This window comes from Bemisia tabaci, unplaced genomic scaffold (genome assembly GCF_918797505.1).
Source record: "Bemisia tabaci unplaced genomic scaffold, PGI_BMITA_v3".
NCBI classification, from domain to species: Eukaryota; Metazoa; Arthropoda; class Insecta; order Hemiptera; family Aleyrodidae; genus Bemisia; species Bemisia tabaci.
Window position 1 is genome coordinate 23,358 of NW_027311816.1, and position 16,372 is coordinate 39,729.

General features: G+C 35.1%; 1 protein-coding gene across 1 annotated transcript; it reads right to left on the reverse strand.

The window, feature by feature from the left end:
- Positions 1-936: 936 nt before the first annotated feature.
- On the reverse strand, positions 937-15,175 carry LOC109035387 (spectrin alpha chain; the record flags this gene model as incomplete). The annotated part of the gene is given in 15 exon segments (XM_072306011.1): positions 937-2,748; positions 3,222-3,388; positions 4,457-4,835; positions 5,201-5,255; positions 5,983-6,006; positions 6,636-6,748; positions 7,353-7,502; positions 8,197-8,416; positions 9,642-9,762; positions 10,600-10,804; positions 11,233-11,437; positions 12,319-12,449; positions 12,928-13,114; positions 14,185-14,380; positions 14,920-15,175. Coding segments are annotated over 15 exon segments (2,538 nt in total), but the record flags the coding sequence as incomplete, so codon positions are not given.
- Positions 15,176-16,372: the final 1,197 nt, after the last annotated feature.

The window sequence follows — 16,372 nt, forward strand, 5'->3', positions numbered from 1 at the left end:
TTTATAATAAAAGAAAAGCTTGCTTAAACCCTCACAATTGCTACTTTAAAATTCAGAGATTACTGGCAGAAGAAGTTGCTGCAAAACAGTGGTATACTCATTGTAGATTGAGAAAGATCATATGAGAGGATAGGTATAGTATTGAACTCGAGTCATTTATGTAATTGTTAAAAGGAATTTTTTTTTCTTCTAATTTTTAAAAGGAAACCAAGAGTAGTTTAGATAAATCTCAACTTGTGTCCGTCAGCTCTTGTGCACAGAAATCTATTATTATGGTCCATACTACAGAAAATGAGAGGTGAAAGGTTAAGTCAGTTAGCGGCTTGGTCTACTGTCTGAGGGTTGATCAACCTTGGCAAGCCTGGGTCCTTTAAATGAGCTTAGTTGGCTGCATTTCAGCCCTTAAATAATACCCCAAGCCCGAGTCAGTCACTGACTGCGCCCCCACCCATTACTTTTTATGGAATAGATTAATGAAGCAAAATCTTATGCATAAAAAATTTCGAGTTCCCAATGGTATTTCGTGGAAAATTGCACTTGGACAGTGAAACTAAAAAAAACACATGATAGTTCGGTTGCAGAGTTTCAGAATTTTAACGTTTACTTTAAAAGAAATACTGAAAACTATTGCATTGAATTCTTTTTAAATATTTTTATTTTCCATTTTTTGTTGGTAAAAAAAATTAATGCAAAATTCATTATATTGAAGAAAGTTGTTTTTTCTAGGTTAAAATAAAATAAAGCAGGGAGATTTATTTATCTGTTTTAATTTCCTGTACTACCTTTGACGAATAGAGAATGAATGGATCGATTTTTCAAGGTGAAGTAAGTAGGATAAATGTTTAGTCCAACTCTACTACCCAAAGCGGTAGTTGAGCTACCGCTATTAGTAGCGGTATTTTATGTTAGTACCGGTAACAATATTGATGTACAAAATTTTATGAAGTAGGTTTATTTGATTTCAGAGAATGTAGAATTTTAAACCACAAAAAATAAATAATTTGAAAGAAGCAAAAATAACTTAAACACAATAGATTACAGGTGGATTTGGGGCACAATTTGACTTAGTATTTTGTTGAGAGAATTGCTTCCAAAAATTTCCCTACCAACAATCGTAACGAGAAGCTGATCCAGAATAAAATCAATAGCATTGGTTGATTAGTCACCAGGCAGCACCCACTGATCAAATTCAAAACTGGGTGATTTTAATTAATGTGGTGTCAATGTCGATATTCAAAAGCATAAAATAAGCATCTCTTACAAAACACTGTTCACAGTTAAAGAAGGGGATTTGGTTTATAAAGTACAAATTATTATTTTCTTTAAAATTTCAATACTTCCTTGCATTACGTCTTTCTTTTATTGATAGTTTATTGATTGATCCTTGAATGAGAAGTGTGGGTACTAACTGATATTGATGGAATTGAATCATAATCTTTGAAATAAATGATATTTTTCACTTTTAAAAGTATACCCACATAAAATCACTGCCATACCTTCATTAGGTCTTGAAATCAAGGAGTTTGATTGGAGAAACAACTTGATTTCCTCATCTTTAAAAAAATGTCATTGTGAAAATCAAAATATCCCTCATTATGGATCATTCATAAAATAATCGAACCGATGAGGAAGATGTTAAGGATAAGTACGACAAAAACTTGCTGAATGTTTCTGGAATAAATTTTTAATTGAGATTCTTGAAGACAGGAAAATTTCAATTTTTGCGATTCAAATGACGGTGATCATTGCTGTCAAATTCTCAACTGGGCAATAAAAATATTCACACATAAATAAAATATAAATAACATAAATAAATAAATAAATACTCTAATCTTACATTAAAAGAAGCTAAGAAATGCTTAAGCCTTCATTCTTGATTCATTTACTGAGTCATCATAAAATTCTTATTAGCTAGCTGACAGGAGGAGCTTTCCACCAGTCATCTTACATCGAGTGAGTGTGAGGCCTTTAGGTGAGAATTACACTTGCAGGTGCATTTCCACCTTTCGTGTGGCCTCGCGAGATAAATCTCTGTGCAAATAGGAATATGCAATTACTAAGTAAATTTAACATTGACAAATTACCGTCAAAAAACTGATGCATACAGCAATAAAACCATAGGCATTAAAGTTTAAACTTAAAAGCTGCAAAATGTTTTGTTTCGATGATAATGCTTACATAAAACTGTGATGCACACTAAGTACAGGAACATATGTTCTTCCAATTATCATCCATGGGAGGGATAAAACGAATGAGAAGAACTTTACAAGCAAAGTAGTTAACTTTATAGAAGAGAAGGATGTTAAATTGTGGAATCCAGACATGATTCAAATATTTTTTCAAAAAATATTTGAAGATCGATTTTACAGAGGAATGGTTTTGAAAATTTTAGCAATAAAAATCGAATGAAGAACAGTCTATAGCACCTTTTACATAAATTTTACGAAATAACTGTAAAAAGTTGATAAATTATTGGTTGATGAAAAACTCGGACTTAAAAAATCATTTGGATTTAAAATATGACTTGGGATCCTTAGGCATCCAATAAAACTAATGAAAGCTAAAGAGCAAGTAAAGCTACGATTATATTTGAACAAGCAGGGAAGAGTGGCGAGTTGATTAATTTTGGAAGAGAGTTCTTGTAAACTCGATGTAATCGAGGGCACCAGCGATTGGCCTTTCTGTTTTTTGATCCACATATGGCTTCATACGCGCTACGCAATAATCTGCCATCTCTTTGGTTAAGTTCTGAAAGAAAAAAAATGTGGGATAAAGAAAATATGCACAATGAGGAGACAATTGAGCCTTAGAAAATTATTGGAATGTAATATGATTGACCGACAAGTTGCCTCACTTCCTTCGTCAATCTGAAAATCAATTACATGTATTACAAGTTACATAGCTAAACGTATTGCGTGTATTTTTTTATGTATGACATTTGAAGTGTGCATAATAGATAGATAAGTGCAATCATAACTAGATCCTAAAATTAGCCTCTGCAAACAACAGAAACATTGTTCTTGAGATTCCAAAATCTCCTACTGAGAATGACCAGTTTTTGAGACTGTTCCAAAAGTTCTTCTGTTTCAAGATCAAGCATACACCATTATTGGGTACTTACACAGCATATAGCATAATATAGCATAAATATTCATCAGAAGTTTTGGGGTGCGTTTCAACACTGACAATAAAACATGAAGAAAAGTGATATTAGTACTTACAGCGTATAGTTCCTCTTTGGTAACATAAGGCCTGTCAGATGCAGTGATTGCACGGAAAGCATTTTCAATTTCTTCTGAACTTTGCACATTTTCAGTTTCTTTGCTGATCATAAATGCCATGTATTCCTGCAAGGACACATATCCATCCCTATTCGGATCGACAGCATCTGAAAGAAAGAAAATTAAACCATTGGTTGCGTTCATTATGAGTTGGTGAGCAAGGCTCAAGTACAAAAATAAAAGCATTAGCAGAAAAGAAATCAGGCATTATTGATTTTATTACCTGATGATAGGGTCGTCATCCTGAAATAGCCATTAGAAAAAATAAGTGAAGCCTTCAAAATTTTTTTTAGATGAGTCCATTAGAACAAATATTTGTACTTCTGGGTTACAACGAAGATCAATTGTTCAAAAAATAGTGAACAAAAAGACCAGATGATATGGTCCCAATACATAGTTGTGTTTGTTACAGAAATTAGTCCTTTTGTTGCTTACCCAGTGGAACCCCCCCCCCCCCCCTACCCCGGTGATGTAGGGAGTTTTCAAATTGTTCTTGAACTCATGTTGACTTGTTGCTGATTACCCTGCGACTGTCATGGCAGCTCAACAGCCCATTGGGAATCTTAGCACCTTCGGAGACTGCGGAGCTGGATTGTTGAGTGTACATAACCTAGAAATTTGTCATTAGTGGTGTTTACCCGCTCGCCGCACATGTGTTATTTTTAACTCCTGTGATTGTTGGATGAGAAAAACCCGAATCACTACTACATTTTCATAGGTACAAAAATTTAATAGAAAATTAAACGAAGAAAATAAGATTATAATTAACTCACACAGAGTTGGCCATAAGAAATCATTTCATAGGTATTTTAAAAACAAAAAATCGAAGAGACGCGTTGACGCAACGCTGATGACAATCAAACTGGGTGTTCTGCTGCCATGACAGTCACGTGACGAGTAGTTGGGCAGCGGGTAACTAAACGGCAAACTCAACAGTTTTTTCTCTGTTGTCTATAACAAACGCATCTCTGGTCTACGATATCCTCAAACTTGAGGATAATTGAGGACTTAAAATATAACTAAACAAAATACTTAAGCTATTTCTGAGGTGTTATCAATTTTACCCACACTGGAACCATTGATTTATCATAGGTGTTATGCATTTCACCCACACTGGAACCATTGATTTATCATTCATACAAGAGAGACAGAAAAGTTAAACAGTCGCATCTTACCGAGAATTTCTTCAAATTCAGGATCTGGCTGTCCTTCTTCAACCATAGGTAGGTCATATCCGAGGGCTCGAAGACACGATTTAAACTCTTTTTGATCCAATTTGCCCGATTTATCTTTGTCAAAGTGTTTGAACATCATTGAGAATTCTTTCAGTGCATCTTCACTGACACCAGATTGATTACGGGCTTGGATTTGCTGCTCCAGGTTGTGTTGCATTCGCATGCCCAGTTGATCCAACTGATCCCATTGTTGCGCTAGACCTACTGTACTATGTTCCGTGTAGCGGTTGTCCAGAATTAAGTGTTCTTCCAGAATCTGACCCAAGCTTTCAATCTTTGATAGATCAGAGCGTCGAGATCTCACCTCAGTGGCCTTGCTCTGGAAATAGGATCAAACAGAGGAAGTTAAGATTCTATTTTAGTGCTCCGTAATGAAAAAATATAATTGGAAAAGGAATTAACAATTTGCCTTGAACATTCACGTCTTGTACAGAGTTGTTACAGGGGAAATATGCGAAAAAATTCTTCAAAAATTAAAATGATTGTGTCATCAAACTTCCTGCACCGGTTACTAACTTACAATACACCAGAAATGAAGTACAAATTTAAAATCAGGCTCCTACAAATATAGTTAAGAGATTTATCAGGTCCATTGGGATAAAAACATGTTGAATGGCATTTCTAGAAAATTGCAAGTTTGATGGAAATTTTGCAACAATTCCTCTATCAGAAGAAAGTACATACCTTGGTTGCTTCCAACTGCTGCTCTAGGGACCCTGAGCCTTCCATCATTGAGGTTCTGAAAAATCAATGAAAAACAGAGAGTTATTGCAAAGAAAGTTTCAAAACTTCTGTGCTACAATTTTAGGTTACTTTCAGCACTTGTCATGAAATTAAAATGACACTTTTCTAAACTTTCTATCTCTCTTCAAGAAAAAATACCAATGAATCATGCTAATGAAGTCTAAAGGAATTTAATTGCTTATCAGTTAGGAAATTCGCAATAAAATTTAATAATTTTTGACTGACGACAGTCAGATCGTTCTTAGATTTTCTCAGCTTAGTTGGAATGTTCTTAGTTTCCAGCTCATGTCTGCGAAACTAATAATGTTGGAAAAAAGTAAAGACACAAAAATGACTTGTCACATCTAAAAATGCTCAATTGTTAGTAAAAAGGAGCTCAAAAATAAAAACACACTAAGATAAAATAAAAGTGGTTGAAAGCTGTTATTAGGATCAGGTGGGTGTCATTCAGAATTTTTTACACTCTGCTATAGTACTTATAAAACACCAGTCCACTGTCAACTCTGTTGTTTTACATGCTTACATAAGAGGCAAAATTTTGATCAGCTGGAATTGTATCAAACTTTAGGAGTCCACACGATGTTAACTGTTTTGAAAAGGACAATATTAGGAGGGTATAAGAAATTTGATTGTTAGTTCCTGAAACTTCAACGCAAAGATCACACGGCAAACTCAGAGAAAAAAAAACCAAGTTAATTGATAATAGTGAAGAGGATATTCACCCATCCCATCCAAGTAATCGATATCTAATCAGGAGATTTCAAGAAATTCATGTCACAAAGTGGTGCAGCGATAAAAAATGGAAAAATATAAACAAAGAAGGTTGGAAAGAAAATTTACCACAAGAAAACTACAAGAAATAATAGTTTACAAAGAAGATACAAATAAAGTAACAGAAAAAAATTCTTTGAAATGCATGAGAAAATAATAGATTCTAATGAGTCAAAATAAACAGCTTTTAGAAACAATTTTGAAAAATGAGGATCTTAAAAAGTTGAAAAATTGATTCTTCTCTCCCCTCTGTAGAGTCTCCACAGGCTCATTTAGAGGATAGCAATTTACTGGAATGATCACTTCTAATAAAAGAATAAAATTTGAGGAGAGTTTGAATAAAATTTGAGGAGAGTTTGGATAAAATTTGAAGGGAATCCTGAGCCCAGTTGAACTTTTTCATGTCAATAAGAAATGTAACAAAGGACACCAAAGCTGTGAGGATTAAATCATGTCTTCGGAACTTTAATTAAGAGATGATTACCGTCAGTATAAAGAAGCTTCAAGAATCATTGCTCCAAGAATACCTTGAATAAGTAAATTTCCTTTCTAGATAGAAAGATGAGACTGACTAATAAATAATGTGTAAAATCAAATTCTGTACCTTGTTTCTGTCAACCATTGGTGGAAGGTGTTGGCGTGCTTTGCGAATTCTTTCCGCAGCTTGTCATTCTCATCTTGTCTTTGAGCTTCTTTTCCGAGTTCCAAATCCCGTTCCTGGAGAAGAAACAAATTATTAGAGTACAAAGACAAGGTCTAAAAAAGTTCAGGTGAAAAGTTGATCGGTGTTTGTGATAAAGGCATTTTTGCACATGGTACGGTACGGAGGGTAAGGCAGTTTTATAACAAAAAGACAAAGAAAATAAACAAGGAAAGTCAGATGAAGTAAACCCTACTCCAAAACGTTCTTTTCCAACAATCTCTAATTGACACTGCTGAGATATAATGCTCATATATTATTGGGCATTGATGAATGTTAGACAGATGCAATATGTAAGTATAACAATAGATTTCTGCCGCAAAATGATGTAAAAGAAAACTTCTTTGTCCACTTATTTCTTGATAATTTAATTGAATTTTTAAATCCCAAACAGTGCTGGCTTTGATGATCTTTAAAATTACGTATTGAGGCTAAATGCAAGCTGCAAATACTGAAATGGTGAGTTTTGGTGTGCTTATTCCTCCTATTTGCTTCAATTGAACATGAAAATTGATGAGCATATGAATTATTATTAGGTTTCTACATGCAGTCTCTTCACCAAAAAAAAAAAAAAAAGAGAGCTCGGTTTTCTTAGAAAATAGTCATCATGATTCTTCTTACCTTGATGATTTTTTGTAAGTTTTTCCATGTATCTTCAAGAGCTTCCATTGTGAACCATGTGTAAGGATTTGGTCCAACATTGAAACTTTTGATCTGCTGGTCTAATGCAGCTAGCGCTTCAAAATCTGCTTGAGCAGATGATAAAGATGCCTAAAAACAAAGCCAAGTAAAGAAAAATGTTCAAGGTTAAAGGGGAAATATATGTAAAGACACACACAATTCTTTCACAGGTCTCATTACACCATACTTTCTATCAAAAATTAGTTGAAGTTGGCATGGAAATAAAGCATGCTAAATTTTTTCACATTTAAAGTACTGATGTTAATTGAGACATAATATTTATTTAAAGTTACATTGTCAGAAGGTCTTCGGAGATTTTCCTAAATGATAACAAATTAAACAGCAAGTTAGAAAAAGGGGGAAAGGCCATATGGGTTTAATAGCACTTTTGCTTTTTCTCAGCTAAAGCATCCCACTGAATTAATAATAAAAAAAACTGGATTCTATAACTCTGCAGAGGCATGCGAAAGTATTGGTAAACTTGAAATGGACGGATTAGAGGCATTTCATAAATTATGTGACGCTATGGGCCGGGGAGGGGGGGGGGTCGCAGAGGACGTTATGCCATTTTGTTTTGATGTGTTGAAGGATAGGACCTACTTCACAAAAACGGGAGGGGAGGGTGGGAGAAGGGGGAGGTCAAAAATGGCGAAACATAGTTCATAAACGCTCCCTTGATAAGAATAAAAGCCCTCAGACATGAGTCATAATATTTGAATCCTTGAAAAAAGTAATTTTATTTGATGACAGTGAGAAAGAGCATAAAGTAGAAATGACGCATTACCTGGAAATGAGCATGGGCTTCTCTTAAGGCACGGATTTCTTCGATGGAATTGCAACGCACAGGGTCTGTGAGATCTTCTTCTGCATTTTCAAACCATGAATTGAATGCTGATGCTTTTTTGGCAAAGGTTAAATACAGCTCTTCGATTTGTCGGAATTGTTCTTGCATGCGGAGAAGTCTCTGTTTACGTGTGTTAGAATCTCCCAATAATTTTTGCCATCTGTATCGAGACAAAAAAAAGACGCCAAATTAATGTTAAGTTTACTAACCTTCTAACAAATTATGAAGAAAGTATCAGCTGAAAAATAATGAAATTAATGACACACTTTGATGAAAAAAGCAGTCCAAATAAGATTTCAAATTCATAAGGGTATTCCATTAATACTAAAACAGATTAAAGAAATGATACAAAATATGTATATCATTTCGTGACTGGTTAGCACGTTTTTATACGTTGATGTTCAACATTCTTTGCAAGTTTTTTTGCCGGCAATTGAATAAATATCTTGATCCTTGATAAAGGAAACTTTCACTAGATACTCCGACAGTACTTTTCCATGGAGCTACCGTTCTTATTGGTTTTTTTTTTTTTTTTTTTTTTCATTTACTCTTTAGCATATTATTGGAAAAATGTTACTAAGACTCACTTAATCAAGGAAGATCTAGAGGGACATTTTTATATTTTTTTAATTTATTTCAATTGACGATTTGTCCAATTGTGGAAAATACTCAAATTACACTAATAGAAAAATCCGATTTAAAAGAAAAAACAAAATTAAATAAAAACAACATGAGCTTTGGGATTGCTAGCTGTTACCTAGCAAATTACTTGATGGCGAAATGTAAAAAATGTGTGCCTCAATTGCGTCGTTTAAAATTCTCCGATTAATATGCATTTCCTTCAAGTAAAACTGATCAAAATACTTCCCTGCAACTCTGTGTGCATTTTTTAGGCAAAGTGAAGAAAATTCACCAGAAATTTTAATACTTTAAAAAAATAAAACATGAGCAGAGATAAACAGCGTCACAGTCTAAAATACATATGTTTCAACTTCAGCCATCAAAAACTACAAAATATAAAATAGAGACAACTCTAAAACTAAAATATATTTTGAGGGGAACTTAGTTTGAGTAGTTTTCAGCTCAATTGGTCACATATTTTCTCTGTTCAAATTCTTAAAATCATCATCACTCTCCAAAAATTGTCTTCGATAAAATAAAAAGCTTTTGGCCAGTCATTTTCAATATGAATTTTGGTCAACTTTGACTTTACTTCTGAATTTTTTGACACACGTCTGCTTGTGAATTGATGACGCATGACTTGATTTCTTCTTTTTCATAATCATCCTAATCAAAATTCATCTCATTTACTCATTACTGTTGAGCCAGCGATTGCTTCTTTAACAATGAAAAAATACCTTGAGATTGAGATTAAAACAACAAACCTGGCAATAACATCTGCATGTCGCTTCAAAATGGCTTGAGACTGATCATGATTCGCTCTGATGAGCTGGTCTTTCAAAGCTGTGATGTTCAGTATACCCTCATGTTCAAATGCGTGGAGACCTAAAATTGGAGCATAAAATCAATATTTTTATCAATATTCAGAGAGACAATTCTTGTATACCAAAGATTTGATGGACTTGTATAAGCGTAACAAAAATCATCTACATTGATTGAATTGAAGTCAAATGAGGACTCAAAATCAGAGATCGTTTTCTTTCCATTTCTCACTTTAAGAGGAGAATCAGGAAAATATATCCTCCCTTGATATTCTCCTATTTGTAAATTTTTTAGATTTGACAGCTATTAATGCATTCAAACATTCAAGCATTCGATGTGTCCTACCTGTTTGCTTGAAATATATGCTGAATACTGATTATTTCTGAAGACACAAAGAAATCAACCCTGCAGCCTGATTGTTGAAATTTTTTGTTTGTCGGGACGACATAGATGACATAGGTTAAAAGGCGGAGCGTGATTGGTCGGCTATGTCTTATCGCTGCTTTATCGTGCCTTTGTCAGGTGGAACGATCGACATACTGTCGGAACCTTAAGAGGTGCCGTTAGCTTGTCGAGAGTTCAACCCGACATAGGCACGACAAAGCAGCGATAAGACATAGCCGACCAATCACGCTTCGCCTTTTAACCTATATCGTCTCGACAAACAAACAATTTCAACAATCAGGCTGCTGCTCATGAGATACATTGATACTTTCGTCGAAAATGATCCAAAAATATCAATATACACAACAGAGGGCTTTGAGTAGCAAAATTGCCATCAAGAAATATCGAGAGAGGCATCTGTTGGTTGACAGGGTGAAAGATAGCTCACAAGCAAGAAAAGTGGGAAACAATATGACTGAGAAGTTAAAGACTGAAAGAAGCTGTTTTCAAGCTCACCTGCATCAAATGTCTCCTGTTTTGTTAAGAGAGTTTGAACAGTGGACAAGTCTCGGCCATATTCTTCAGAGCGAACATGAGACTCTTTGTCGGCGATCCATGATTCTACAACATCGGCCTTCCACATGAACTGCAGGTAGGCTGAGTTATCCATCAACTTGGCTTTACGATGGGCAGCCAAAGAGGAGAGATTGTCCAATTTACTCTGAGGAAATTCAAACAAAAATCAAGTTGGAAAGATAGAAAACGTTGGGATCAAAGGAAATCTTGCTTAATTGTAAGGAGGGGTAGGTGGACATGGTTTCCTTGCATCAAATTTAAAATTTAGAAGAACTCATATATCACATTGGACTAAATATTTTTGCCTCAATGGGCCAAAATTATCTGCTCTATTGCTGGAAACAAAAATGAACCACTACGCAAGGTGAAAATATTATATAATATTTATATATATAAATATTTATATAATATAATAATTTATATAAATTTCTTCTCAAACTTTCATGTAGAATTTGCGCGACAAAAATTATAGACAGTAACTCTTAATCAAGATGGTGACGCATTTCGATGCATGAAGTCAAAGTTCCTGCTTGTAAAAAAATCATAATCTAGGATTGGAGAAACAATAGTCACCTGCAATTGTTGACAACGCTGAATGATACTGTCAGAGTGATGATTGCCTGCTTCCATAAGTTTGGATCCTGCGCTGGAGATTTCTCCGCAGCGGTCTCTATGAACAGCAAAGTCAGTTTCAAATGCGTCGTGCTTCTTGAGAAGACCTTGAACAGCAGCCATGGTGTCTCCGTAGTCCTCTACGCTCAAAAGTTGTTGTTTTTCACTGTAAATCAAACGGTAAAAAATTTGTAAAAGGAGAGAAGTTAGATTAAAGCATAAGTCATACATTTTGATGAAAAGCCATTATATTGCTCTCAGTTGCTGAACGTAAGATCGAAGAGCATGACTTCAAACTAGTACTTGAGACATGCTGTCTTTTAGAAGTATTTGCTACTGAAGAATGCAAAAAAGTTTCTTTTGGATACTTCATCTTGGAGACACTATTTTGGATCTTTCTACAAGGGAGTAATGTCTGCTTTTCTGAAGCCTTTTGTTTAAATAGAATTTTGATTCACATGGCTCATCCTCCAGCATTTCGTTAGTGCTTGCATCAGATAAGTTGACAGTTGTTTACTTTTGAATGTCATGCTCAGGAGACTTATATAGACGGTGTAAGTCGGCAATCACCTAACTCGGTTTACGACGTCGCAGACTTCCTGTCATACTTTATTTCTTAAACGGAAAACTGATCAACAGCAATTCTCTAAAACTTCCGTGATATTTCTTCACTGTGCAAAGAAAATTCTGCATAAACTTCAAGGAATGATGTCAATTTGTTCTCTTTTAAAAAATAATAGAGAGGTGGAGATTTTCAGACACCGCAAACGAGTTATGTGATTGCCGACTTACACCGTCGATATACGTTTCTGTACTCCCCGGCGGAGAAAATTCGTATTAACAGATACATGCTTAACTCGAATTTCCACTTCAGTCGAATTTAAGCTCGATTTTACTTTGATTCGAGTTAGCGGGGGTTAACAGTGCGAGTTAAAATTTTGACCGTTTACTTTTTTGCAGATTTGATAGTTTCGTCTCCTTTTCAGGCTGATAAAATATTTTTAAGAATGCTCACGGCAGAAGTTATTCAAAAATGTTTCCATTTACCTTATCCATGCTTCCTCTTCCTCAACTTTTGCCAAGAATTGTTGATACGTAAGAGACTCGTCCAATTTTTGACCACGAGTGGCAGCCAGTTGTTTCAGCTCAGACCAGGCTTGGTTCAGTAATTTTAGGCGCTAGAAGCGTAAGACAAGAGAAGAGTTATATACAAAAAACCTTTGAAAAAAGTGACACGTGTAAAAAACTAACCAAGCAAATTTTCATGAGAATACTTGAATGCAGGAACAGTAGAAAATAGAATACATTGCATGATTGGGTACTAAACACCTAAAAACCGGTTTCTAGCGATACAAGAGATCGCAGTTTTGCCCATCAGACTGCAAGAGGTTCAGGATGATTTGAAAAAGACAATTTTGGTTTGCTGTCAGACTAATGCCCACATTTCTTATAAGTCTAACCTTGATACATACGAACTTTCCACTGAGAATACAACAACTCGATCAGATCAAATAACACTCGAGGACTCGTGACATTTTGAAATAAAATTTCAGAATAATAATACTTCAGTATTTCTACATGTTTTACACTAATGGACACTGCAGAATAGTCCTTTAACTGCGCTCTTCATATGGTGCGGAAAATATAGATACAAACCTGTTCAATTTCAGGCACTCCTAGATTTGAAACATCCATCAATTTTTCGCCCGCTTCTTGGACTGCTTGGATTGCTGGTTCATGAGACCCAAGCTCTGCTTCGAGACGCTTGTGCTTCTTCTTCAAGTTCTGAACACCAGTTAAGTCTCGGCCATAATCATCAGACCCTACCAATAATTTTTTCTCCCTGGGAAGCATCAAAAGAAAAACCACTTTGTTCAAAGTAGTCAAAGAGACAGCTGCATTCACGATCACAAACATCAACAAAAAACTATCGAGAGTAAGAAATGAGCAATGAGGAATACTCTTAATAATGTTCACTTCAAGTCATTTAGCCGGGCATTCATTTCTTATATGACCGTAAGTAGGATTTCAGGCAATTTCCATGGGTTTTGAGAAGCCAAAAATGATGAGAAATAATTTTAATGAAACACATTTGTTATTATGTAATTTAATCTTCATTAAAGATCTATCCCCTCAACTCAATTCTATCTTTTAATCATTATAGGACCGGATCAGAATCTTCGACCATAAAATTTATATTAGATACCAAAGCAGAAGCAACGGATAAAATGAGAAGCACCTGCCGAAAATATTTCAAATCAAGTTTGTTTTTCTTGAGTCAAACACAAAATATTTCAGGAAATTCACTAGGAATGATTTTTTGACAAACGATCCTGGTAACTTAGAAGACTCTTAGGTCAGAAGAGAAGCAAGCAAATTTCAACTACGAGACTTTCAAGGAAAAATTGTGAGAGTAATGTCGTTCTTTCTTGAAAAAATCATTATCATAGCAATCAAACAATTTCACTATGCCACTGTTATAAAAAGGCAATGGACCAAGGACACTTCATGAAATAGATTGCGTTATAATTCTGCCTCAGAGGATTTTGTCTACTTTCAAATATGATACAAATATTTAGATCTTTGGGAGACAATAACCTTTTAAATTGGGACTATAATAGTAAATTTTGAGACAATTTGGCATAAATGTGAATTTTAAAGAATTAATTGAAAGATGTCAATTGATAGAAATGCATAGAACACCACCAGATTGGCAATTGAGTTCAGGAAGAGAGAGCAACCTTAAATAAACTTCCAGGACGAACTCAGTCTGAGAGATGATCTACAAATCTTGCCATATTTACATAGAAAGATGTTGCCGATAAAAATGCCTCTTCAAAATAAGATCTATTGCTAATTAATTTCTTGTCAAATAAAATAAAAGAAAATGAAAACAAGAGAAAAATAATATACTTTATCCATGACTCTTCATCTGCAATGTCTCGGAAGAACTGATGAAGGGTGTTTGCTTCGTTCAGACGTGCCTGTCGATGAGCTGCAAGATTTGCAATTCGTTCATAACGTTCGTTGATGGACTGTCGTTTTTCTTGGATGCTGCCAGTATCAAACTGCCCACTTTCAATAAGGGAGTCAGCCTGACTATTCATATCTGCGCGATCAAAAAAAAAGAAAAGTGAGAGGAAATTTTGAACTTACGTTTCATTCAGTTCTTTCAAGCCAACAGATAAATATAACTAATATCGACCGATCGAGAACATCAAATAAAGTAAATTTAATATCTTTGAAAAAACCTCAAATCAGAGAATTTCAACGTAGTTCATTGCAATTTGTAGTTCCAATTCAATTGTAAAATTAACTTCAGTTATAATTTGACACATCAAATGATTCTGTATAAATGAGACGTCATCAGATTTGTTAGTTCAGAGTCTTGGGCTGATTGCAGCGCAAAGTTCTGCTTTACTGATTTATATATGAACTGAAAAGGATAATTTCTCAACTGTAGATAATTTTTTTACTTTTGGAACATGCCTAACATGTTCTGCGTAAAATTTTGATAGGAAACATAAGTTTGTGGTGCTTGTAGTCCTACCCTGTCTGATGGTCCATTACAGTAACATGCACAACTTCAACAGTTGAAACAACACACTGAATATATTTTAATAAACAGAGAAAGAAAAAAACCCTCACCTTTAATGCGGTCTTCGTGAGCCTGGATATCAGCTTCAATAAGCTGATGCTTCTTGATAAGATTTTGGACAGATGCCAAATCTTTTCCGGAATCTTCAGATGTTAGTAGCGATTCAACTTCGCCCAGCCAGAAGTCTAAATCTTTTACGGCAGCAATGTACGTTTTCTGCTTGTTTGCTTCCTTCAATTTGAGAGACTTCTCCGATGTTTTTTGGGTCAAATATTCCCACTGTTCAGCGATGGACCCAAGTCGAGCCTATGAAAATATTAGACAAGCTTGAGTACTGCCCAAAAATATGAACTAAATGTACCCTAATAAAAATGTAATTCCAATTAAAAACTACATTGACGGTAATAAAAATTTTTTACGCTATTAGTAGAAAATCATGTTTTTCTCTGCTGGTGGCTCATAAAATATAAAAGAAAATGATGAAAATGAAAAAAGAATTTATCAGTCCTTGGGCTGATTTTCTGAAAGATGGTGATGTGATTACTGTAGTCAATTATAATACTAACATTACAGATACCACCTTTAATCTTAATGGAGTCATTCGTCATAGAGGTATCAGATACTGTAGATTAGGGTCTGATTCGGTAATTTCAAATTTTGTACTAGTGTGCGCTTGGAATGGATATTGCAATGTTCAACAGTTTGACGAATCAAAAAAATTTTTTATTGGATATTTACAGTTTCAAACAGTTCGCGTTTAGAAAACGCAAACACGTTTCGAAAACGCAAACACGTTTCGAAAACGCAAACACGTTTAAAAAACGCAAACACGTTTAAAAAACGCAAACACGTTTAAAAAACGCAAACACGTTTAAAAAACGCAAACACGTTTGAAAAACGCAAACACGTTTAAAAAACGCAAACACGTTTAGAAAACGCAAACACGTTGCATATTATTTATACGAAATCCTTACTATCGATCCAACTATTGTGACTCGCGTCCAGACCCAACCATTTGACAAAGACCTGGTTTTTCTTGCGACGCAGAATTTTCTCCACCAGGAACGTATCTTTATAGTTGGTGGGTTGGAGTTCTTCGCGGTAGAATTTTCCTTTGATGATCGTATCGTGTGCGTCTTTCAGATCGTACGTGATCGGAACGGTGGGATTGACGCTGACAATCTTGAAAATTTCCGTGCTCCAATTCGGTGTGTATCCTTTCTCGAACATGGCTTTGAGTCTCGAGATCCGGACGTGATCACCGACATTCAGTTTTCGTCTGGCCAGACGTCTCTTTTCAATTTTACTCAGCGGCGGTCCACGAAGCTTTTGCAGGATCATCGGTACATCCTTTTCGGTGACATCGATTGGTTTCATCCCGATTGTGCGATGAACGCTCCCGTTATATTCACGGATGAGTTTCGGTAATAGATCTACCCACTTGTAAGATCCTTGCGCGCTGAACTCTTTCCACATCTTCGTTTTGAGCGTTCGATTGAATCG